Raw genomic sequence first — 24,850 nt, forward strand, 5'->3', positions numbered from 1 at the left:
TTGAATGAAATTCCCAATTGAAATTAAGGTCTGGACTCAGAGGTGCCAATTCATGTGTGAAAATGATTCTTCATGCTCTCTGAACCATTCTTTCACAGTTTTAACCCTGGTGAATCTTGACATTGTCATCCTAGAATATGGCCATGATACATCTTAATACATGGTTGTTTAAGAAATGAAAAGCTACACACTCCATCTTTAAGGGTTAAGAGAATCGTTGCCAAACATATAACATACTAGAAACATAATAATCACTGTAATAATGATCCATTCATAGATTCTTAAGTATTTGCCTATTAAAATCCAAAGAGTGACTTTTTGGGGGGGACAGGCAGTGTATATATATATATATATATATATATATATATATATATATATATATATATATATATATATATATATAAAATGTAAATCATACATTAAACATTTTGCTGTCTTAAATGAGTTATTTATATTTTTCTTTAAAATAAAAGCCAGTTGTTTTTATATATATTGTGATCCAATGTAATGGCATTATTGCATTGCAAGTGTTGTATGAAGTGTCCAAATACTTTTTGGCTCTTGTGTTTTTAATCAGTCTATAGTAATTAATGTGATAATGCTTTCAGATTAAAAGTTTTTAGTAACAAGGAGGCATACAGTATAACTAAAACAAATATTAAAAATTAAAGGAATTAAAGGGATAGTTCACCCAAAAATCAATATCCTGTCATTATTTATTTACTCACCATCATGTTGTTCCACATGACTGACTTTCTTCAGTGGAACAGAAAGTGGTCGCAGTGGATTAAGGGATAGTTCACCCAAAAATGAAAATTATCCCATGATTTACTCACCCTCAAGCAATCCCAGGTGTATAAGACCATCTTCTTTCAGACTAACACAATCGGAATTATATTAAAAAATATCCTGGCTCATCCAAGCTTTATAATTGGGCTCAATATTTTGAAGCCCAAAAAAGTGCATCCATGATCCATCCATCATAAAAGAAATCCATACAGCTCCGGGGTTAATAAAGGCCTTCTGAAATGAAACGATGCGTTTGTGTAAGAAAAATATCCATATTTAAAACTTTATAAACTATAATAACTAACTTCTGGCAACGGCCATACACATGTCTAGTTCCGACGGAAGAGTGACCTCTGACCTGACGCATGACGTATTGACGAATGCGGAAACACAGAGGATAGAGCAATAGAAAACACCGGTCACAAATTAGAAGTCTAAAATGAGAATTTTAAAGAGAAATGTTGGAGGATTTCAATATAAGAGAAGAGAAGCTTGAGTTTGTTGCCCAGCCCTATTTGTTTGAACTGTAAGAGGCGTCTACGCTCACCAAAGCTTACGCTACTACATCCTTCGTCAAACGTCAGGTCAGAGATCACTCTTCCACCAAAACTCGACTTGCATACGGCCAAAAACCCATTGCTTCACTTCAGAAGGCCGTTATTAACCCCCTGGAGCCATGTGAATTACTTTTATGATGGATGGATGCACTTTTTTTGGGCTTCAAAATCTCAAAACCCCATTCACTACCATTATAAAGCTGGGAAGAGCCAGAATATTTTTTAATATAACTCTGATTGTGTTCATCAGAAAGAAGATAGTCATATACACCTAGTATGGCTTGAGGGTGAGTAAATCATGGGACAATTTTCATTTTTGGGTGAACTATTCCTTTAACAACCCACATCAGCGGAAGCTTATCAGTCGATAACTTAAAACACAAAGTTATGGCTTTAGAAGACTTATAATAAATACAGTAAAGGAGTCAAAACACTTATGATCCTTCTATGGTGCTTTATGATCTTTTTCAAAGATTGACAGCCTCAGTTCTCATTCACTTCATTATATTGCAAAGTGGCCAGAATATTACTTTAAAAAAAAAGTCATGTGGGTTGGAATGCCATGAGGGTGAATAATTAATGGCAGAATATTCATTTTGGGGTGAACTTTTAACATACAAATGTGTATATTTAAAAAAAGTGTAAAATGCATTTTATTTGTATAAAATATTTTGTTGCTTGTACAGAAGGATTTGCATAGTACAGTACAATTAGTTTATGGATATGATATATATTAGTTTACAGAGTTAAGCTGAATTCTGAAGTTTCTTTCCTGTATTGAAAATACACGTATAAAAAATAATTGTACAATGATCCCAAACCATATGAACGAACTGTAATTAAAAAGTAGATTCCTTGTGCTAACACTGATTTTTTTTTTTTTAAAGTCAAAGTCATATGCATGGCACTCTACAGGTATGTAATACTATGATTTGTGTTTTCGTTTCAGCTCTGAAAAAAAAAAAAAAAAAAAAAGTTCCTTTATCTTTTGAAATAAAAGAATGTTGTAAACATACTTCCAGAAGTCAAAACTCCTGTCCTTCTCAAAAAAGCTCTTGTTTTTTATAATGTCAAAGTGATGAATACACAAAAAAAAAAAAAAAAAAAAAAATATATATATATATATATTTACCAACAATAAACACCTGTTCAGCAGCTTGGACTGCCTAGTCACAGTGAAATAATGAGGAGGAAGTGGGATACTACTATTCCTAAACACCAGATAAATAAGATATGGTTATTGTAGCTGGTAACAAGTTGGTAAAGGTTGAAAGATGTGTTAAGCCTTTGTGACATTGTGCTTTTTCTGGCTGTTAGTTACCATAGCATGTGTTACTCTGCATCGACTTCCAGCGGATCCCAAAATTAGTAAAGAGCGTCTGACGTTTATTTTTAACAAGGTCCTTGATCACGTCAGTCCAATCTTAACTATTTGAGGGCCGGATTTTATTCATTTCCCATGCTAAGGCGGCCCTTATTACAGAGCTCTTAAAAGGTACAGTAGCAAAAAAAAGAGCTGTTTAATTATAAAAGGTCAGAGAGAGGGAGGAAAATGGTCACGAGAAACTAAATTATGACTGTTCTGGTGTAAAAATTTTTTAATAAGCAGTATAAATGGACCTCAGGAAATAAAATAAAGGATAAAAAATATGATATGACAAAAGTATGGTGTATATTGAACTCAGGATGTCAATAGGCAGTAGTGGACATAGTACCTGGTAGAGGAAAAGAACAGGAAACAGTGTTTTGGGCAGTCTAGATCACTCCTTTTCGACTTCCTCTGTGACATCACTGTGGTGTGCTTTCATTGTTTTCTGTTCTCTTACAGTCCAGTATGTATATCATTCCCATAGTAGTGATGACAGTACTTGCTGTCCTTCAGCATGATGGGTATTTCAGTTTGTTCTTGCTGTAGACCACACATGCATTTTAAGTAACAAGTGTGTCTATGCACACAAGATTTCGTACATTTAGGAATCATTGTTCTTAGTGTGTGTCAACACTGCTATACATATCAACAAAAAACAGCAGCTGTGAAATGGTCCTCAAGAGTTCAAATCCTGTAAACGGTGTTTAAGGTTTTGGTTCTAGCTCTGAATGAAAAGCTGCACCCTCAAAAGGAAGAGTCTTTAACAGCACGGAACATCTGCAGTGACGTGGGTTCTACTTTCTGTTTGGGGTTCTGTTCTTGCCCGACCGGGCTGTACCCCGCAGACCGACCTGTAGGCTTAAACCCCGGAGAGCGTCCTGTGGGAGTGAAGCCCGTGGAACGAGCGGGTGCAGGCCGCCGCAGGAATCTGCGAGAGGTCACAAGGTCACCATAACCTTGGGCGTGAGAGAAGGCGTAACCAGATCGTCGTGTGCTCCTGCGGGTGAGCCTGGCGCGCCGCGGGCGAGGAGCGGGCTCCTTCATCTTATACACCTTATACCTCACCTGTATTTAACAACCAAGAAGGAAATATTCATTTGTTCATTGTTTGTCCATCCATTTCATCAAACACTGAGACACTTTTTATACTCTATTACTCATTATACTACCACAATTTACACTATAATGTACATATTGCATAATTCCTCTCGTTCTGTCTTCCTCTCTCATTCAGCTACTCACAATGACTACATTTACATGCACATCAATACTCCAGTATTAAACAGAACTTGGCAAAATTACAGTTAGTACTGAGTCAAGTGCTGAGTCATGTACACACTGCAATCCGATTGCCTCATTCCTTGAGAGACAATCACTGCATTCTGCAGAAATTCACTATTCTGAATTAAAAAATGTTTTTTTTTTAATTTTTTATCTGCAGAACAAAATGAGGAAAAAAACATTTTATCTTGCAACATTAAGATATAAATGAAAAATCAATGCATTTCTAGAGAGAGAACGACCATTTTGTGGTTTTATCAGGCACTTATGAAGCTAAGAATTGTTAGTCCTAATTAAATTATCATGTAACAAATAGTGATAAAACTATTAAGAGAGCATACTGTATGGCAGCATCTTGAATATCTCGAGAAATAACAGCAGGGAAGGAAACGTGCATTTGTAGACCGGCAAACTTGCAACAAACATGTGTACAGGAATGATGTCTGTACATATAAAAACATCATATTTGGAATATGGCTGAAACCTGAATATAGAACTTAAATGGAATTTGATGTGCATGCAAACATAGTCAATCACTGAATATTCAGAATATGCCAATGTGCAAATTGAGTGAAAAATTAGCTGAAAAGTGAATTATACATACAAATAGTTGGAGTAACAATGTAATTCTGTAAGTAAACAGAAGTGCGTGTTACAGTATGTTGAAGATCAATAATGTGATGTAGAGTGAAGTAACTCTATACCTTGTCATTGATTGTAGGACAGATCTGGGTGTAGAGGAACCGATAAGCAAACACAGGCAACACACACAGTAGAGCTGTCAATGCAACAGTCAGCCACACGTTGGACTGGTTGAGACAATTCCGGGCAGTTCCTGTAAAACACAACAAACACACAGTATGCACTCTATTCACACTACTATACAGTTTTCTTAAAAATTTGTATGCAAAACAGCATGTAATATTTCAACACATTTCAAAATACAGTATATAGTTAGTATAGTAACAAAAAAAAAAGTAAATAGTAATAGTAAAAATAGCTAAATCTAGTAAAATAACTTTATACAATTTATTTCACAGATTTAAGCTAGTTTATATATTTATAAATGAACTATAGTGTCCTGCACCCACTAGTAAAAAAAAAAAAAAATTGCGTTTAGTGTCTGAATAATTTTTGGTTTGACATATTATATATATATATATATATATATATATGCAAAAAATAAAAATGCAAAATAACCATATATATGTACGTATATATACTATATGGTTATTTTGCCTTTTTGTGACAATCTCTTTTTGACTGTCTGAACCCAATGATGAGTCAAAAATAAAAAATGTATGGAGATGATCCTTCTTACCAACAAATGCAAAAGAAGATGGACGTAACCGGAAAAGTCCATCGGTATACATAGCGAATGTCAATATAAAGAACATTCCTAAACTTCCCCAAACGAAGAGATGGTTAACAACAGTCCAATATGAGAGGTCCAGCCCCAACTATAGGGAAGATAGAGCAGAAATGATTTGAAATTAGTGAAAACGAAACATTCAATCAAATTAATAACACACGCACCTGCAATGCAAGGTTAAACTGACCTGTACACACACAGTGACGGTGAGGCAGGTTTGAGTAATCAGAGCGAACGACTGATAGTCTGCACCATCTCGTCCATCGTCTCTCACTGTGTCATATACGGCATAGTAAGGCACAAAGAACAGCACCAGAGAGCTGTAACAGCTGTGAAGTGCACACATCATGAAAGCACGTTTACTGAAGTACTGGCTCAACTGCCCGGGCACATACAGCTGAGGGAACTCGAGACTCCAGCCAGCATTCACATCCTGTAGAAACATAAAAAACAATATTAAGTAATATTTCATTGTAATGAAATATTCTAGCCATTTCTAGCCATTAATATATCATTGAAATGATACAAGGTCTCATTCATCTCCTTAATAACACACAAGAGCATGGCAAAGTGACATATTTTATTGTTTGTTGAAGGTTAATATGAAAAAAGTCCACTCCTTGCTCCAAAAATATGTTCCTTCAGAACTGTCTGAATGCAATATCAATCAGAATTGCATTTGTTTGGACATACACAGATATAAATAAATTCCCATTTATGGTGCATTTTCCATGACCCAAATTTTGATTAATATAGATATACACCAGCCATATAAAACAGCTTGGTTTAAAATTGGTTATGGAAATCAGGTTAATACATTTACATGACACTCAATATTCAGCAATATTACCGATTTCACTGCACTGACACTATTGGATGAGAACTCAACTTAGCTGGATGATGGAACTGCTTTATAGCTGAATTGAACTAATTTCATAATGAATGTACTTTACACAGTTACTGAACCAAACTGAATCAATACTGAACTGATTTCAACTGAATAATGACTGTTTACTATTGTCTTGAACTGAATTCTGTTTTCATCATTGAATCATTATTTTCCTGTTTATCACTGTAAAGCTGCTTTGAAACAATCTGTATTATATAAAGCGGTGTATAAATAAATGTGACTTGACAAGACTGATATAACCCAATTTTGACCAATGAAGGACCATTCTTATGCATATAGCACACACACATATCCTACCTGGTCAAACAGACTCATTCCCAGAACAGGCAGGGCAGTGTATACCAAATTATACAAAGTGATGAAGCCTTCATCATATACTGTCTAGAAAGAGATGCAAGAATCAAGAAAGATTTATATATGTTTATATTAAGCAAAGTTTTTGCGAGGGTAATTGCACAGAAAGAAGAACTGTTTCAGCTTTGTTGTGATTGGCTCACCTGAGCAGAAAATCCGCAAAAAAATGCGTACCAGAAGTGCACAAAGGTAAAGGTGAAGTTCTTATAGAAGAAGTAACGCAGGAACTTGCACATGCGCAGGTATGACCAGCGCCCATGTACCAGCAGGAGGCGCTGCAGGAAACGGAACTGAGCAAAAGAAAAGTCACTAGACAGTACTGCCTGCATCCCCTCCTGACCGCTGATACCCACACCGATATGAGCCGCTGCAGAGAGAGCATAAAGACAATAAGATTAATAAAAATATAATTAAATTAAAAATAAAGCTTAAACATTCAATACATATCTTTTGCAACCAGCTGAAGAATCATTAACCATTATTTATTACTACTTGCTGGAGGCATATAATTTACATAATTTGAGAGGACATTCTTCTAGAGAACATTTTATTGGACACATAACAAATATATAAATAAATAATATCTGCTAAAGTACTTTTAATAGTACACTAGCATAGAGATGGTCTCAACGCTACAGTGTCGTTAAACTATTAAAAATCGTTTTCTGTAATTGAAAGCTGAAATAAAAGAAAATGTAAATATTACAAGAATAAAAACTTACATTAAGAAAATAAACAAAAATAACTGAAAATAACTGAATAAGTTTAAACTGAAGTGCTAAAACAAACTGAAAGAAAAAAAAATATAGAAATATACATTTTAAAAACTAATAAAAATTACAAAGACAAACATAAAAAAAAAAAAAACTGAAAATACAAAAATAAAAACTAATTCAAAATATTTATAAATACTAATAGTATATAAATAATACTGAACACTGCAATGCTACTAACAAGGAACTTACAAACTTTAATTCTGATTTAATACCCACAGAAACATTTAAATTATTTTCACATTCTGTCTAAAACGCCATTTTGTATAATAAAACAACTCAAAGAAGTTCCTAAGGATGTTTTTTATTATACATCCATATTGCTGTAATGCTGAATTCACCTTTAATCATGCTAACATCATTGGCTCCGTCTCCTATGGCTAGAGTGACCGCTTTCTTATATTTCTTGACGAGCTCCACCACCTGAGCTTTCTGCAGAGGAGTCACCCGACAGCAGATGACCGTCTTGCACATGCACGCCGTCCGCAAAAACTCCAGCTCCATGTTGCTCTCCAGAGCAAACGCCTACAAACACAAAGATCCCAGACAATTACATTACAGTGTTAGACAGTAACACTGTGTTGGGGAAAGTTACTTTAAAAAGTAATGTTACAATGTTATGTTACTCCCAAAAAAAAAAAAAAAAAAGCTCTATTTTTGGCAAATGTAAAGACCCTTTCCCTCCAAAAGTAAAATGAATAAGCCTCAGACTGAATAAAACGCAAATTCACGCCTGTACAATAGAGATCGCAGCAATAAAAACAAAAAATGTGATGTTTAACTAAAGTCATTTTTACTTATTGGTATGGTTGAACTGGATCATCAAAGGTCAACAGGCTAATAAAGTAAAATTACTTAATTAGCCTGTGCATAATGGCGACTTGACATGGAGGGGGGGACCCGCGGTGTATGAGATAGAAATGGCTCATTCTAAGGTAATAAAAACATAACGGTTATTATGTGAGGTCTTTATGTACCACTGAAAAAATAGTTATGTATATTATATTGCATTTCTGTTAATAGATCCTCCCAAATTTTACACATTGCACCTTTAAATAAAGTATATTTGCATTATTTAACATATTTAATTAGTGCAGGTTTGAGTAATATTCTGAGTTTGCATTTCAGTGTTTTTATTCGTTTTGAGGAATACTGAATCTGTTTTTGTGCAAGTGAGATGAGTAAATGTCTGCTAACACTTAGTCTAGAACTATAGGAACCGTCACGTTAGGTGTCAGTCAATAAATGGGAAAACAAAGTAACTTTACTAAACAAAGCTTTACTGATTTAAAAAAGTTACTCAGATATTTTGTTGTAACATTCATATACATAAATACAGGAAATGAGATGGCTTAACTCTGGGCATTCACGCTCATCTAAGTGCCAAGAGCAGCATCACATTAGGACATTAGACTGATGTATAGAGGAGGGAAAGAGACAGTGTTTCTCACCAGACTGTGTCCATTTATCACCAGTCCGTACTCTCCGTTTACGTTTTCATCCTGAACCACTTTAGGTGTATTACCCAGGATAATCTCAGGAATAAGAAATTTATCTTGTTCAGTATCAGGAGACATCTTTAGTCGGGCATCCCTGTTCAAAAGAGACAATATAAACATAACTATGAGAAAAACAATGTCAAAAACACAAATGTCTAAAAACAAAAGAAGGAATGAAGGAAGAAATTATGCTTTCAAAGGCTAAATTTGGGATATGAAATTCCATTGAGATCATTTAAATTTCCCTAGAACACCCTTTTTTGAAGTCCCACCAAAATAAGGAATGTTGCCTTCGCCCATGTGTTTCAGGACATGACACATATGATGTCATCTGCATGGAGTATATTACCTCAGCTCCCGTCTGACCTCCTCCGGTGAGTTAGATGCAACAATAAACACGTCGTTCATCTCCTCCCTCAGCAGGTTACACGAGTAGCCGATGTTCTCAGCGGTCTCTGTTAGAGAAAGACCGATAGTACAGGAAACTGTTTTATTAAAGTTTTCAGAGAGGCTTTTGGTAATTTATCATTAAAGGAACTTAATTAACAATCCTGCCAAACATGAACACAAGAGCACATACACATGGTGGGTAATCATTACATTACATAAAGATTATAAATGGCACAAGCACTGACCTCATTACATTACATAATTGAATCACTGCACTTTCATAATGCAAAACAGAGAAGTTTGAGTTTAAGTCTAAAATAGTCTTCGTGAAGAGATTGTGTTTCTTAAAGGGATAGTTCACCCAAAAATAAATGATCCCATGATTTACTCACCCTCAAGCCATCCTAGGTGTATATGACTATCTTCTTTCAGATGAACACAATCAGAGATATATTTAAAAAATATTCTTAGTCCTCCAAGGTTTATAATGGTTGTAAATGGGGGGGCCGCATTTTGAAGCCAAAAATAATGCATCCATCCATAAAAAAAAAAAAAAAGTCATCCATACGACTCCAGTAGGTTAATAAAGGCCTTCTGAAGCGAAACGATGTGTTTTTGTAAGAAAAATATCCATATTTAAAACTTTATAAATTCAAATAACTAGCTTCCGGCGGATAACCGTACGCAGAATGCGTAAGTCGACTTGCGGTGGAAGAGTATCCTTTGACCCGACGCACAACATAATGATGAACGCAGAGGCACAGAGGAGAGATCAAAATGAATCACCAGTCACGGATTATAAATATAAAACAATAACTTTTAAAGAGAAATTTCGGAGGATTTTGATATAAGGGAAGCTTAAATTTGTTGCACAGCCCTATTTGTTTAAACCGTGAGAAGCGTCTAAGCTTACAATACTCCTACATCCTGCGTCATACATTGCGTCAGATGATAACTAATTTGGCACAAGTCGACTTGCACATTCTGTGTACGGTCGTCCGCCGGAAGCTTGTTATTTGAATTTATAGTTTTAAATATGGATATTTTTCTTACAAAAAAATGCATCGCATCGCTTCACTTCAGAAGGCCTTTATTAACCCACTGGAGTCGCATGGATTACTTTTTTTATGGATGGATGCATTATTTTTTACTTCCAAACAAGGTCCCCCCATTCACAACCATTACAAACCTTGGAGGACTAAGGATATTGTTAAATATATCTCTGATTGTGTTCATCTGAAAGAAGAAAGTCATATACACCTAGGATGGCTTGAGGGTGAGTAAATCATGGGATAATTTTCATTTTTGGGTGAACTAACCCTTTAATGCATTCATGACATGCAAAGTAGGCTACAGTAAAAGACTTAGGTTTACTTTAATCATGTCAGTAAACTCCAATTTTCCAAATAACACTGGGGATATGAAAAGGGGTCACAAATAGCAGAAAGAAATGGGTGAATTTTAGAATTAAATAATGAAGCACCTTGCTTGTCCCCGGTGAGCACCCAGATTTTGATTTCTGCTTTGGCCAGCTGTTCAATGGTCTGAGCAACTCCATCCTGAAGTTTATCTTCTATGGCTGTGGCCCCAATTAACTACAAAAAAGGACAAGATGAAGAAGAGATGACAAGCACTTTAGCCTCACATTCTAAGAAATAGCTAATATAAAGGGTGAATTAAACAGAGCATCAGACTATAACCTCTAATGGTGCTGGGAAAAAAATTGTTCTGTTAAACAAAACCAAACGGCTATAGTGAATGTTATGTGTGCACAGACCGAAAGCCCAAAAGGGGCAGGCAAATGTCCAACATAATATTTACATTTACTGTGATTTATATGATTAAAAAGTAAATATTAGCAAAATAATCTAAGAAAAACGCTTTTCATTATTAGGACAAAAATAAAATAAATAATGAAAATGCCACTTATCATATCACATATTTTAAGTTTTAATATTACTTTTTTATCACATATTTTAATAATTTATATGATAAGCTAGTCACTTGATATTTTGATATATATACAAAAGGATGGTGCTGGATATATTTAGTATAGTGTGTATACCATCATATCTTTCTCTATCTCCTCATATAGTTTGTCCAGTTTCTCTTCCCGGTCCTCCAGCGACACACTGGACTCATGGTGGCGCTGTTTCCACTCTGAAAAATATTCCTCATCCAAATCCTTATATGCTAGAACAAGTGTCCTCAACCCCTCTCCTGCAAACTCCTATAGAGTCAGAGAGAAAAAAGATTCCATCACCATCAAATATAAAGTTAATGGGCAAGAAAGTATATATGTAACTCTGTGAATAATGGGCATTCTCATTGTGAAGAAATCTGTAGAGCTTTTTATGGAGTTCACTTGCTTATTGAGATTCTATAATTTGAGTTGGGAATTGTTTACTACTTATTTAGACAGTAGACAGAAAGTCAAGGCAGCTTACAATGTTTTGGAACAGAGCTGTATTGTCTAAAGTGTGTGAGATAGTGAGAAAGACAAACAAATATTTGTTTTGCAATCTTTTTGTATTCTCACTAGCGCCCTCTGGTGTTGACTCACATTGAGGTGTTCTGTGGTGACCTCCATCAGTTTGCTGCAGGAGGGATGTAGTCTCTCATATATGATAGTGTCTGCTCCTTTACAGTACAGCGAGAGTTTGCCTTCTGGATTACGAACTGAAAGAAAACCACAAACCATATGAGAAAGGATTCCTCTTAATCACTAAATTGGTGCCAGCCGATGCCAGTGTCCATACCAATCACAGACATCCTTTTTCGCACATTGTTAAAGTCAAGGATGGCTAGCAGCTCATAGCTCCTCTGAATCCCCATCTCCTCTATGGTCACGGTCTCAGGGCTGCGCGAGCGGAACACAAAGCCGAAATTACGTGCGGCTGTGACCAGAGCGCCCTCGTCAGGAGACTGGGCCTGGTACACCAGATCACCTACAGAGCAAAACAGAAGAGAGAAAATGCAATTCATGTTTACTGTACACATACAGTATGTTGAAAGGAAAGGCATGTTATGCACAATCACTCACCCTCCTTTTTCTCTTCTGCCATAACAGTGTGACAGAGAGCTAGTAATCTGAAGAAAGCATGAACTTCTGGAAGCTCCAGCTTTACAGCCTCTACCAGACTGTGATCATAAAAGAGGAATTTTGGGTCCGCAAGCCGGTTAAAGGAGAAATCCACTGGTGTCATTTCCTATTATAAAACTTGAACTCATTAACCCAGCAGACTTGTTAAAAATCCTTGTGTTTCTTTGAGACTTTGCTTCTTACCTCTGTGATCTCCAGCCTCTGTCCGCTATAGTGATCAATAACATCTCCTGTAGGGCAGAGAAAACACATTTTTAAGTTCAAACAGTATCTGGCTGTTTGATCACGACAGGGGAGATTTATGTCTCAGGATGACTGCATTGGCAATGTGTTGAAATAATATAGGCCTATAAATATAATAAACAACTCATGCATGTGGGATTGGTCCTGACCATAAGATTTCCCGTTGATGGAGCATTTGTTGAAGGTCATGATGTTCTGGGTGAGCGTGCCGGTTTTGTCTGAAAAGATGTATTTGATCTGACCGAGCTCTTCGTTGAGTGTTGTGGTTCGAGCCTCAGCTGGCGTGCCAGTTCGAGCATGATACATGTTCCTGTCCCAGTTGATGTAGTAACTGTTGCCTAACCGAATCACCTCCATACTGCAATGAATAATAACAGAGAATGAAAATGACATTCTTTTCTAAATTAGTGCAACATTGTTGCATCAGCGTGGTAATTTGAATTGACAAACTGACAAAAGTTTAATTGAAAAAAGACAGAAGCGCTAGAGCCAACAAGGCAAAAGAGACCAAACAATAGTGCCGAATATTTCTTCATTTTACATCATCATTTCTTCATTTTACAAGTACTACAGTACAAACCCAAAAGTCATAAACTCATTTCATAATTGATGTACTTTACACAGTTACTGAACCGAAATGAATCAACACTGAACTGATTTCAAATGAATAATGACTGAATAATGTTTACTATTGTCTTTTTAGAGCTGCTTTTTAGAGCAGAATTGAATTCTGTTTGCATAATTGAGTCATTATTTTCCTGTTTATTACTGCGAAGCTGCTTTGAAACAATCTGTATTGTTTAAAGAGCTATATAAAAAGGTGACTCGACTTCTCCAAATATTGAATGTAAAAAAAATTGTTACTTTGAAACTTTGTTGTTTGAAAATGGTTACTTTGATAACTGAAAATTGTTACTTCTTATAGAACACAAACAAGTATACATGAACACACACTACCTAACATAAAGTGAGATGGGCACCACAGTGTTGAGGATTATAATGTAGGACCAGAAAGTGAGGAACGCTGAAAATGCTATGTTCTCTTCTCGAGGAAGAAAGGCATTGAACTTTGACCCTGCATGGTTTTCCCAAATCCCATTTCCGACAGCCAGAATAATACACATCAGAGCCAGAAGCCCAAAAATCTACAAAGAAAACACAACAGATTAACTGTTACCAACCTTCTCCTTAAACAATAACCAACTACATGCAATATTATGAGCAAATATAGACTTTAATTTTTTAAATAAATATTTTATTGTTTATTCATTCTATCTTTGTTCTGTTACTTTCTATTGTCTATATCCACTACTGTTTGATTATATTTTAAAATATTATTTATTCCTGTGATGGCAAAGCAGAATTTTCAGCAGCCATTACTCCAGATGAAACATACATAATATACAGTATCTATAGAAAATAACAGAAATAAAGGTGGAGCAAATCTTCATGTGAAAGAGAGCTGCAGATTAGACATTCAACTTACAAAGAGCACCAGTACATTCATGAGTCGATCAATGCTTGTCCTCTTAAAGGTGCTTTTGCCACAGTTTTGCATCAACTTGGTCTCTGGGCCTGAAGAAACAAGATATTGTAAATGAACCACAACACTTTTCCTTTAGGAATGCAATCTACTATAATGAATCCAATCATAAATCCAGTATGATTATTTATTTAAGGGTTGTTTTTGTCTAGTCTGTTTAGTCTATGGACTGGCAAACTATTTTCCCTCCTTAAAAACATACATCACACATTCTCTGTAGTAATAAAGAAGAATTGGACTGGGACACCAGACCGCTCCAGAACACACACCAGACTTCTATCGGAATTTATTACCTGCAAATAGCACCAGGCCAAAGCACCAGTCTGTGTTTCTAAGAGTGCAGCCCCTGAGCAGGACTCGCTCGTTGTCCAGAGAGTATTTCTGCGTGCCGAATGTCAGTGTGCCTGTAAATCGATCCAGACGGTTGTTAGGAGGCTCACAGCACACCTCCCCTGAAGAAAGCACAGAGAAGATCAGAGGAAAATATTATTTCTCAGAGACTTGGAAGTTGAGAAGACATTAAAGTTCTCGGTTGTGTTTCATTGAAGTTAACTTTTTTCTTGAATAGCATAGTTCAGAAATCTGGTCTTTGGTCAATTTGCTTATCATTTCATTACATTATCTAGAAAGAAAAAGAGCTGACATAATTAAAGATGAAATTTGTGCTTTTTATTTTCTATCAGCTAACAAAACAAAATGAGGATCCACTATGAGAGATGCTGGAAGAATGATCAGAGTGGGCGGGGTCAGTGACTGTTTACATGCCCTGTACAGCTCTGACTGGTTAGATTTCGGACATGCCCCTCCCCCTTTGGCTCTCCATAAATGGAAGGAGTATGATCATGGAGGAACTGTGACAAATGACAAAATCTCACAAACCTCGCACACATCTTCAAAGTGGGTTTATCTGCATTTGCTCAGGATATAATTTCAATTGTATTCACAAAATTAAGGCTTCTCTACACAGCCAAGATTAGGCTGGTCTGTGCCTGCTCAAAATTCAGTGTAATGATGCAAAGCTGCAAAAATGCCAGACTAAACTATGCCTGCTCTGACCTTCCTCAGCACCTAGTCACAAAACATACAGGTTACGCTTTGTTTTAATGTGTCCTTTTTGCCATGTAGTTATACATATAAGTACTGAGTAATATTAACTAACTACATGTACTTACTATAAGGTTAGGGTAGGATTATGGTTTAGTTTAGAGTTAGTTATTGTAATTATGCCTAATTTATGGTTATTACTATAGTTAATACATGTTACATGCAACAAGGACCCATTAAAGGGTTAGTTCACCCAAAAATGAAAATTCTGTCATTAATTGCTCACCCTCATGTCTAGGGTTGGTAACCGAGAACCGGTTCTCATCCGGAAGCGGTAGTGTTTTTTGAAAAGAACCGGAACCGTGCAAGATTTCTAAGTTTCGGTTCCGAAAACGGTTCTAGTGTGATGGGTGGGTTAAGTGCGGAGAGCATATCCTTTAATAGAGACATCTCACATCATGAATATTATAGCAATGAATGCACTGAAAAGCCCTTGCGCTACTCATATACGTCAGATTTTAATGCAGACAGAGACAGAGAGAGAGAGAGAGAGAGAGAGAGACAGAGAGAGAGAGAGAGAGAGAGAGAGGTGCCCAAAGCTTTAAAAGATCGTGTTCTCGATTTCATCACCCACGTGATCTAATTCCTAAATGTCAACGATTCGCCCGTGTACATTAAACTTTTGACAAAAATAAAATCGCGACATTCAAATCTGCGTTCGCGCTGCCGTTGATCTAAAGAGAGTTGTCGTGTAGATATAAACAGCTTCACAAACAATCTTTTCAAACGCACAGTATCATTATTTCTGTGTGACAAATAGGCCTGTTCCAATTATAACAGAAGTATACAAAAGTTTATTATTCAGATAGAAACGCTGATGTTTATGTATAATAAATTACCTTCTGAAAGTAATTGGACTTCAAATATCGACTGTATCGATTGCATTGTTACGCCACTAGGTGGCAACAAATTTACTGTTAAAAATGTGTCTATCACTGAATCATTCTTTCAGAAACAAGTCTTTATGAATCCAACTTACAAAAATATTCTGTTTCATCTGTCTGCATCTTACATGTGTGTTCAAGCATCTTATCTAATTTGTGGTAACACTTTACAATAAGGTTAATTTATGAACTAACCATGAGTAATACATTTGTTACTGTATTTGATATTTGATATTTGTTAGTTAATAAAAATACAGCCGTTCATAGTTTGTTCATGTTACTTCACAGTGCATTAACTAATGCTAACAAATACAACTCTTGAATTTAATAATGTATTAGTAAATGTTGAAATTAACATTAACAAAGATTAATAAATGCTGTAGAAATGCAGTTCATTATTAGTTCATGTTAATGTAGTTAACTTATGTTAACTAATGAACCTTATTGTAAAGTGTTAGCGAATTTGTTGAGATTAACAGTCTGTTAAATTCATTTTACAAAAATAATAAACACAAAAAGGACTTCGAGTATTGTGCATTTTTCCCTTACTACTATTTTTTATTAGTTGTTTAATTATTTTAATGGAACCGGAACCAGAATCGTTAGGCAGAACCGGAACTGGAAAATTTCTCAAGATTCCCAACCCTATGTCGTTCTACACCCATAAGGCCTTCGTTCATCTTCGGAACAAAAATTAAGATACTTTTGATAAAATCGGGAGGCTCAGTGAGGCCTGCATTGCCAGTAAGATAATTAACACTTTCAATGCCCAGAAAGCTACTAAAGATATATTTAAAACAGTTCATGTGATTACAGTGGTTCAACCTTAATGTTATGAAGAGACGAGAATACTTTTTGTGCACAAAAAAACAAAATAACAACTTTATTCAACAATATCTAGTGATGGGTGATTTCAAAACACTGCTTCATGAATCTTTTGTTTCGAATCAGTGGTTCGGAGCACGTATCAAACTGCCAAAGTCATGTGATTTCAGTAAATGAGGCTTTGTTATGTCATAAGCGTTTCGAAATTTCAGTGGTTTACCACTGGGGAGCGTGACTTTGGCAGTTTGATACGCACTCCGAACCACTGATTTGAAACAAAAGATTCATAAAGCTTCGAAGCTTCATGAAGCAGTGTTTTGAAATCGCCCATCACTAGATATTGTTGAATAAAGTTATTTTGTTTTTTTGGCGCACAAAAAGTATTCTCGTTGCTTTGTAACATTAAGGTTGAACCACTGTAGTCACATGAACTGTTTTAAATATGTCTTTAGTAGATTTCTGGCCATTGAAAGTGCAGGCCTCACTGAGCCATCGGATTTTTATAAAAAATATCTTAATTTGTGTTCCGAAGATGAACGAAGGTCTTACGGGTGTGGAACTACATGAGGGTGAGTAATTAATGACAGAATTTTCATTTTTATGTGAACTAACGCTTTCAAATAAAGTGTTACCAACATACAGTTGTAATTGTGGCATAAATTAATTTATGCCATCTCTAAGCAACATTAAACAGTTGGTGTAAAGACCCCTAAATGCCACTTCAGAAGTGCTTCTGTGCCAACTTTTTTTGCCAAATTTTTGTTTAGATTTTAAAGTGGCACTAAAATACAGTCATTAACTAGAGCAAGCAAGAAATTATTTTTTCTTTCTCTCTTTTTCCTCACCATTGAATTCAGCCAAAGCTTCTAAATTGTCCCCCATGTCTCCCGTTACAGTCAGAGCCTGTTTAACCTTCAGGTTGGTTTCTCTGTGTGGAAAAATGACAAAGAAAATCGACAAAGAAAATCAGGCGGCTAGTACTTCAACTGTAAAAATAAAGAATCCATTGTGTATTTCTCACAAAGTAATTTCGGCTTCATAAAAAAAAACACAAATGTATTTATTATAGCTTCAAATATGAAAACCACAACAACAATCCCTCTGTTGTTTCTTGTTCTGTTACTCACCCATCCAGCTCTGCAGTCTCAATGTAGATCAAGTTGAGCGGTTCGCTGCTAGACAACAGGAGCAAATCTGCCTGTGATGAGGATACAGAGAGATAAGGTGATTTTATTTCAATATTAATTTACATCTGATCCTGAATCTTTACTTAAAGATTTAAAGTTTAAATCAAAGTTACATTACATGTAAATGTAATATAAATGTAAATCCATAAATGTATTACTGTGACAAACTGGTTGTTTTCCAACTTTATGATGTCTCCAACTTGCACATTCATCCATTTCTCACTTATCAGTCTGTTATGAAAGAGAAGGAAGGAAAAAAAGCATGATGTCTAGCATATAAAACACATCATTCTTCTGATTACAACAAGTTGCAACACTAAGGGTGTGTGCATCATTCGTTTCTATTTAACTCAACATAAATTATGAATGCACATTCTTGCTGAGCTTGATTCTGACACACTTTAAACATGATGAGGGACCACCAGAAATCTCGCTTAAAAACTGACAGCACAGAATAAAAGGCATCATTTTATTAGTTATTCAGTGTGTGTCATCAAAATACTTGAACACAGGTCAAAACAACAGGAAGAACCTTTCTATGTGTGTACAGCTGCATCCTGTTGTGATTGATGTGTTTGTTTCAAAATTCGTAACATTCCAGATCAAACCAGAGATAGTATGAGAAGTAGCACCATTTATAGAAAAAAAAAAAAAAAACCACTCAGTAGAGCGGCTGTAGAATAGAAGTCCTGCCTTTATTTTAAAAGAGCCAATCACCTGATAGGTACAGTCAAACCAAAAATTATTCAGACATTTTTGATATTTTTGATATATTTTTACTAGTGAGTGCCGGACACTATAGTTAATTTATGTAAGTGAGGATAGCAAAATAAAGTAAACTGTGACATATTATACCCAAAAATTCTTCATACAGTGGACTACCAGTAAAATTTATACAAATTTGGTTTTGCTTAAGTGTTATCTGACATAATTACGATTAATTTTTTCTGACACAGTTTAACTCTGAGATCTTGTCATATTTTATTACCATTTTTTTTAAACTATAGTGAATAAACTGTATTAATGAATAAGAAGTTCAAGGTGTCTGAATAAATTTTGGTTTGACTGTAAATGCACCTTATAGTGTTTTTTTGGGGGGGGGGGGGTTAAGACTAAAACAAACACGACAGCCACTCACTTTCCATTGATAAGCACATTCACCTTACGGTTATTCACCTTCCTGTCACTTCTGTGGCGATTCTGCAAAGAAATAAGAAGAAGACTGAGGGAAAATAATGGAGCAAGAAACCATATGAAAGCAAAAAGAAAATGATAACAGAAACCCTTATGTGATAAATGAATATGAAGACAAAGAAGAGAATATGCTGTCTTTAAATGCAAAGATTTGCTGCGTCCAGAAAATGGCTCATCCCAGTTTTATGAACGAGGAGAGAAAGAGGAGTGGAGGGGCAATTCCCTAATTCCACTCCCCTCAGCAGGAACATAAGGACTATTGTATTCCTGCTGTAGCTGAGGTGGCTCCTGTTCACTGTATCAGATTTTCCAGTCTACCACTGACAAAATTCAGACCCATAACCTTTTGCTTTTTACGAGTTTCTGCTGTTCGGAGGAAAGTTCGCTTGATGTATTAAACGATGCCCGTGTGCCAAAGTAAAGGGCATTTAAATTAGATGTGTACTGATTATTATAGAAAAAGCTGTCATTTTCATGAACTAAATGTCATTTATTTCCAACCAGACCATGGGAAAAACAAAGGTAGCTCAATTTGGGATATAGCAGAGGGTTCTCTGGATCACAGGGGGACTGGAAAAATTAGTGGGGGTCCCACACTGTAGTCTAAATTCAACAATATTTAAATAATTTATATTCCTTACCAAGTACAATGTGATAGTTATGAAGAGAGGGATTTTGGATTTTGGAGCTCTACGTGGCTTTACATAGAAGACATAACCTTCATTTTCCCCTTATCATGTAGCTTTATCATATAGTCTTAGATGTTTTTAACCACAGCAAAATAAACCAACAGTATTAAGGGCTTCTGGAATACAGAGCAATAAGCTTTAATAAACAGTCTTTGGCATAAACAGTCAGATCACAGTCAGATCTTGCTAGTTCCAGTCAGCAGGGGAAAAATTAAAGAAATATGAACAAAGAATGAATAGATCTTCAGTGTGTTGCATTGAGTCACATGTGTGTACTTACAATATCATCGGTGGCATCTTTGGCTGCCGTCACTGATAATACTAACACTAGAGGGACGACAGTGGTGAACCAAGATAGAGAGGAAATAGCAGGAATAACCTACAATACAACACACATACACACACACATTAGAAATGTGCTTTGAATACTGGAATGTGATATTTAAATAATAAATGCAAATGCCAGAAACGTACTGGTAGCTATAGTACATCACATTGTGAGCCAGAGATGGTGCACTTATAAATATATGAATGGGAAAAAATCGTATCACACAATATGATGGCATGATCTGAGCTTAAGAAGCACAATTTATGATATTATTTCGATTATATTTTCTGTAGTGAAATAAAATTGGAGTAGAAAATAATTAATCAGAAATTGCTAGTAAATTCATTGTTAGTAAAAAAAATAAATAATACAAAGGAACTGCAAGTATCACATGAATAAAAATACTGAGTAGAAAAACTGAATTTTTTTTTTTTTTTGTAAAACATACACCAATAATCTATATTGGAGAGCATGAAGAGAAGTAGACGCACCATGTGCACATATTTAATTAAATGTAAAGTTTTGTAGCAGAAAAACTGAAATTTCTATTTTCTTGGAAAACATACTCAAATAAGTTGTTTTATTTACACTTTTGAAAAATCATTGTGTATGATTTAAAATGTTATTGATAATGCAATTATGATAAACAGTTTCATAGATTTCTGTCTTTTCTCATTCATTTATTACTTTATATGGAGCTGCCATTGAGTTTAACAGAAATGGCTGCCAAGTCACCTGACTTGCCTTAAAGTCAAGGCTAATAAAGAGTGAGCTAATAAGGTTAAAGGGTCACAATCATTATTGCGTATTTAGTGATTTAGTAATAGAAGGTGTGGGATGTAGGCTTAATACGGGAAGTTAGGGTCATGTTTGTTCACATTCTTCGCAATATGCATGTCTAAACTACATGTAAAACTGACGAAACATCTTCAAAGAATCTAACTTCACTAACACTATTTTGATAGTCCATTTTAGACATTCTACTAACTTTGCAACTACATGCCAACTACCAGTCATTAGAGCATTAGTAGACTCTCTGCTTAATATCTGCTAATGCTTTATTTTGGTGGTCAACCAACAGACATTTTATTAACTGTAACTTTGCAAGTACGTCAACTTATTCTGCTAACCCTGAACCTAACCTAACAGTCTACTAATACTCTGAGAGTTAGTTGAGATGTAGTTTCAAAGTTACCCTAAAGTGGACTATCGAAATAAAATGTAACCCTAAATTCCTTTGAATAGATTAATGAACTAATGAAAGAATACTGTGAACATCCAGAGCTTCATTCAGTAAACTGTCGGGTGTAAGACGCACCTGTAGGATAAGCAGGAAGAGGAAGTAGGCATTGGCGATCCTCTGGAACTGCTCAAACAAGTTGAGAGGCAAAAAAGTGAAGGGGTTGTACTTGGAGGTCTTGATGGAATTGGTCTTCAGGAAGAAAAGATAGAGATGAAAGATGGTTCAATAGTGTTGTGCAGACATCATATTACATGTGTCTAAAGATAACAACATGCTTTAATCATTTCTTAATAAGATAGCAAGTCAAATTTTACACATTTGAATCTCAAAAATAAAGAATACAAGAAATGACAGTGGCAAATAAGTGTTAGATTGTGGTTTTTTTTTTTTCTTTAAAAAAGAGAATGGAAAAAAAACTGCAATCTGTTAAGAGGAAACTGGTTGTTCCATATAATGTCATCATGACACATTCAGTCATCTGTATCCTCAGACAAAACACAAATGTTCATTTTTGTAGGTTTGAATTAGAGTGATTTTCAGTTTCTGATTTCATACTCACAGCATATTTGAAGGACGAGTTATATTCTCTGTCATTTGCTCGGATTTTCCTCTCCACCTCTAGAAACAAATATAGAGAAAAACTGCATTTTCTGATTTAAAAAAAAAAAAAAAAGACTATATAAGAGAGGAGGACTCTTTTTACATTTTTAGGCTTTAGATTTGGTTAATTTAGTTGGATCATGCAAGTTTGAAGAAGTGTGTAATTTGCAGCCCTCTTCTGTCGGTCATTGGTAGGAAAAACAGATAGTTGTGTCCTAAACTCACACCATTGGATGAGCCAATGTGTTTGACAGGAAGCTTAAACAAACAGAAACAGTTTTGATAGCACCACAGTGTTTACAGTTTTTTGGAGAATCAACCAATGAATGGCTTACTTAAACTTTGTTAGGATAGAAGAATTTTAACATCATAAAAATTACACTTTGTTTTTGAATGATGTAAAATTTGGTTTGACAGTGTTCTGATGCCAAAGCTGTGTGTCATATGTACCTGTCTCTTTCTTCCGCGTACAGTCTAAGCCAAAGAATGACATGGCTTCCTTTCTTCTTTTTCAAGGATTAATCATCATTTCTCTGAAAAGAGAACAAAGCGCTTGTCTGAGAAAGAGTGTGTGAACTGCTTGATGATGGTGATGATTTTTAAGCACTTTTTGTTTGTATAAAAGCACCAAGACATCCTGACTTTTAAATTCAAATGAATAAAACATTGCTGTGGCACATCTTTTACACAAACATATACACATGAACACATTGATACACTACCAATCAATAGTTTGATTTTTTTTTTTTTTTTTTAACTTCTAATCAGCAAGGATGCATTAAATTGATAAAAAGGGAAGGTAAAGACATAAAAAGTGTTCATGTGACACTGAAGACTGGTGTAAAAACTGCTGAAAATTCAGCTTTGCCATCACAGAAAATAAATTATATTTTAAAATATATCAAAACAGAAAAGAGTTGTTTTAAATTTTAATAATACTTCACAATATTACTGTTTATACTGCATCAAAAATAAATGCAGCCTTGGTGAACATAAAAGGCTTCCTTAAAAAACATTAACTTAATTAACATTATCTTACAGACCCCAAACTTTTTAACAGTAGTGTGCACACTTACACAACACACACACAGTCTCCAATTTGAGGAAACGGCACTTATGAAACCCGCCCATTGGACAGAATTCCAGAGTGACTTCAGCACAAGAGTTAATTATAGAAACCGTGTGTGTGTGTGTGTGTGTTTAAGAATGTGTGTTTTAAATGTACAGCACACATGGTAGAGAACCTTTGGAAGAGCTGTTTTCTACTGTGGCCATAGCTTGGTTACTATATCCACATCACTGGGAAAAAACTAGCCATTATGAAAACCGAAAAATAAATATTTAAGGGGTTACAAATCAGTACAAGTCCCATTCATGTTTAATTTGAAGACTTAAAGTGATAGTTTACCCAAATGTGTGAATTATGTCATCGTTTGCTGACATTCATGTAATTTAAAACCTACGTGACTTTATTCTTGGAGCGTAAAAGGAGATATTTAGCTGAATAAATGTCAAACTGCTCTTTTCCATTCAATGATAGCAGACAGTAAGCAAAAGGACAAAAAAGAAAAAAAGTAAACGTATCATAAAAGTAGCCCATATGACAATTATTTGAGAGCTATATGGCAGAAGGGAAACATTTCAGAGTATAACTACTGATTGTGCCTAGTCACTGTATTTTTTCATTGTATGGAAAAAAGGATCTAGAGTATAATAAGAAGAAAAAAATCATAAAGTTTTAATAATTTATCATATTTTTGAGTCTACATCCCATTGTAAACTGTATGATTAACATGCACTGAAAAACCTAAATAGAACTTTCCTCACTCCAAATATATCAGTGACTGATCCCATTTAAAAAAAAAAAAAACAAAAAAAAAAAACAATTACAGCATACTGAGACAGAGACAACACCCAAGCCATATGTGAAAACTTTGTGAAGTTAATTCATCATGGGAGCATATGATGCAAGGAGTGATTTATAGGAAAAGAGGCAGAACTGGAGAGAACTGAAGAGTAAAAAGTGCAAGTGGTTGAAAAAAGATAGACATGAGTCCAGTCAAACCACAGAAACAAATACGGGGGGTTCTGAGGGGGTGCAAAATGACAAGGTGCAGCCCACAATACGCACATATAAAAACCACATATGCAAGTGCATGTCTGCAAACACGCATGGTACAGAAACATCTGTCTCACTGCCACCACAGTAGGGTTTGGCTGTAACCTCACTGTAAAACAACAACAAAAAAAGCAGTCAATGAGAAAACTCAAATATAAAATGTACTGATATCACCATTTTAATAAATACAATTACACAAATGTTATGTGTGCAAGACCTGCTTGACCAAATAAGGTGTGGAGAGCTGGAGATGAAAAAAGCAGGTAAAGAAAAGGGAAAAGAAAAACAAAATCAAACCACAGAAAGAGAGAGGCAAAACTTTCAGGTTTACTAATCACTGACTATAAATGATTCACTTAAGCTGGGGACACACTTGTAAGGCCGATTATGAATGTATTTTGATACTTACAACTGATCATGCCCAAACGTGCCGAGTCAGAGCCAGTTGCGTTCAGTTGGTGTTTAAATTCTGTGTGTAAGTATATTAATCTGCT

General features: G+C 35.3%; 1 protein-coding gene across 4 annotated transcripts in view; it reads right to left on the minus strand.

The window, feature by feature from the left end:
• Nucleotides 1–1,981: 1,981 nt before the first annotated feature.
• atp8b5a (ATPase phospholipid transporting 8B5a) overlaps nt 1,982–24,850 on the minus strand; it is a 34,314-nt gene continuing 11,445 nt past the window's right edge. For 3 of the 4 annotated variants that reach the window (XM_051893570.1, XM_051893572.1, XM_051893571.1), the window contains exons 2-28: nt 22,688–22,770; nt 22,197–22,255; nt 21,713–21,826; nt 20,347–20,445; nt 19,322–19,383; nt 18,342–18,414; nt 18,124–18,194; nt 17,842–17,924; nt 14,477–14,635; nt 14,127–14,215; nt 13,598–13,785; nt 12,790–12,998; nt 12,581–12,627; nt 12,338–12,503; nt 12,054–12,242; nt 11,858–11,973; nt 11,360–11,524; nt 10,778–10,889; nt 9,254–9,359; nt 8,857–8,998; nt 7,747–7,930; nt 6,776–6,999; nt 6,576–6,659; nt 5,556–5,801; nt 5,318–5,456; nt 4,701–4,831; nt 1,982–3,780 (exon numbers count right to left, since the gene is read on the minus strand). In XM_051893570.1, the coding sequence (XP_051749530.1) occupies nt 3,460–3,780; nt 4,701–4,831; nt 5,318–5,456; nt 5,556–5,801; nt 6,576–6,659; nt 6,776–6,999; nt 7,747–7,930; nt 8,857–8,998; nt 9,254–9,359; nt 10,778–10,889; nt 11,360–11,524; nt 11,858–11,973; nt 12,054–12,242; nt 12,338–12,503; nt 12,581–12,627; nt 12,790–12,998; nt 13,598–13,785; nt 14,127–14,215; nt 14,477–14,635; nt 17,842–17,924; nt 18,124–18,194; nt 18,342–18,414; nt 19,322–19,383; nt 20,347–20,445; nt 21,713–21,826; nt 22,197–22,255; nt 22,688–22,730 (3,621 nt within the window). In that variant the 5' untranslated portion in view covers nt 22,731–22,770 and the 3' untranslated portion in view covers nt 1,982–3,459. Of the gene's footprint in view, nt 3,781–4,700; nt 4,832–5,317; nt 5,457–5,555; nt 5,802–6,575; nt 6,660–6,775; nt 7,000–7,746; nt 7,931–8,856; nt 8,999–9,253; nt 9,360–10,777; nt 10,890–11,359; nt 11,525–11,857; nt 11,974–12,053; nt 12,243–12,337; nt 12,504–12,580; nt 12,628–12,789; nt 12,999–13,597; nt 13,786–14,126; nt 14,216–14,476; nt 14,636–17,841; nt 17,925–18,123; nt 18,195–18,341; nt 18,415–19,321; nt 19,384–20,346; nt 20,446–21,712; nt 21,827–22,196; nt 22,256–22,687; nt 22,771–24,850 lie in introns of those variants that run through there. The other variant, XM_051893573.1, reaches the window with a different exon arrangement.

Source organism: Ctenopharyngodon idella, chromosome 5 (genome assembly GCF_019924925.1).
Source record: "Ctenopharyngodon idella isolate HZGC_01 chromosome 5, HZGC01, whole genome shotgun sequence".
Taxonomy (NCBI): Eukaryota; Metazoa; Chordata; class Actinopteri; order Cypriniformes; family Xenocyprididae; genus Ctenopharyngodon; species Ctenopharyngodon idella.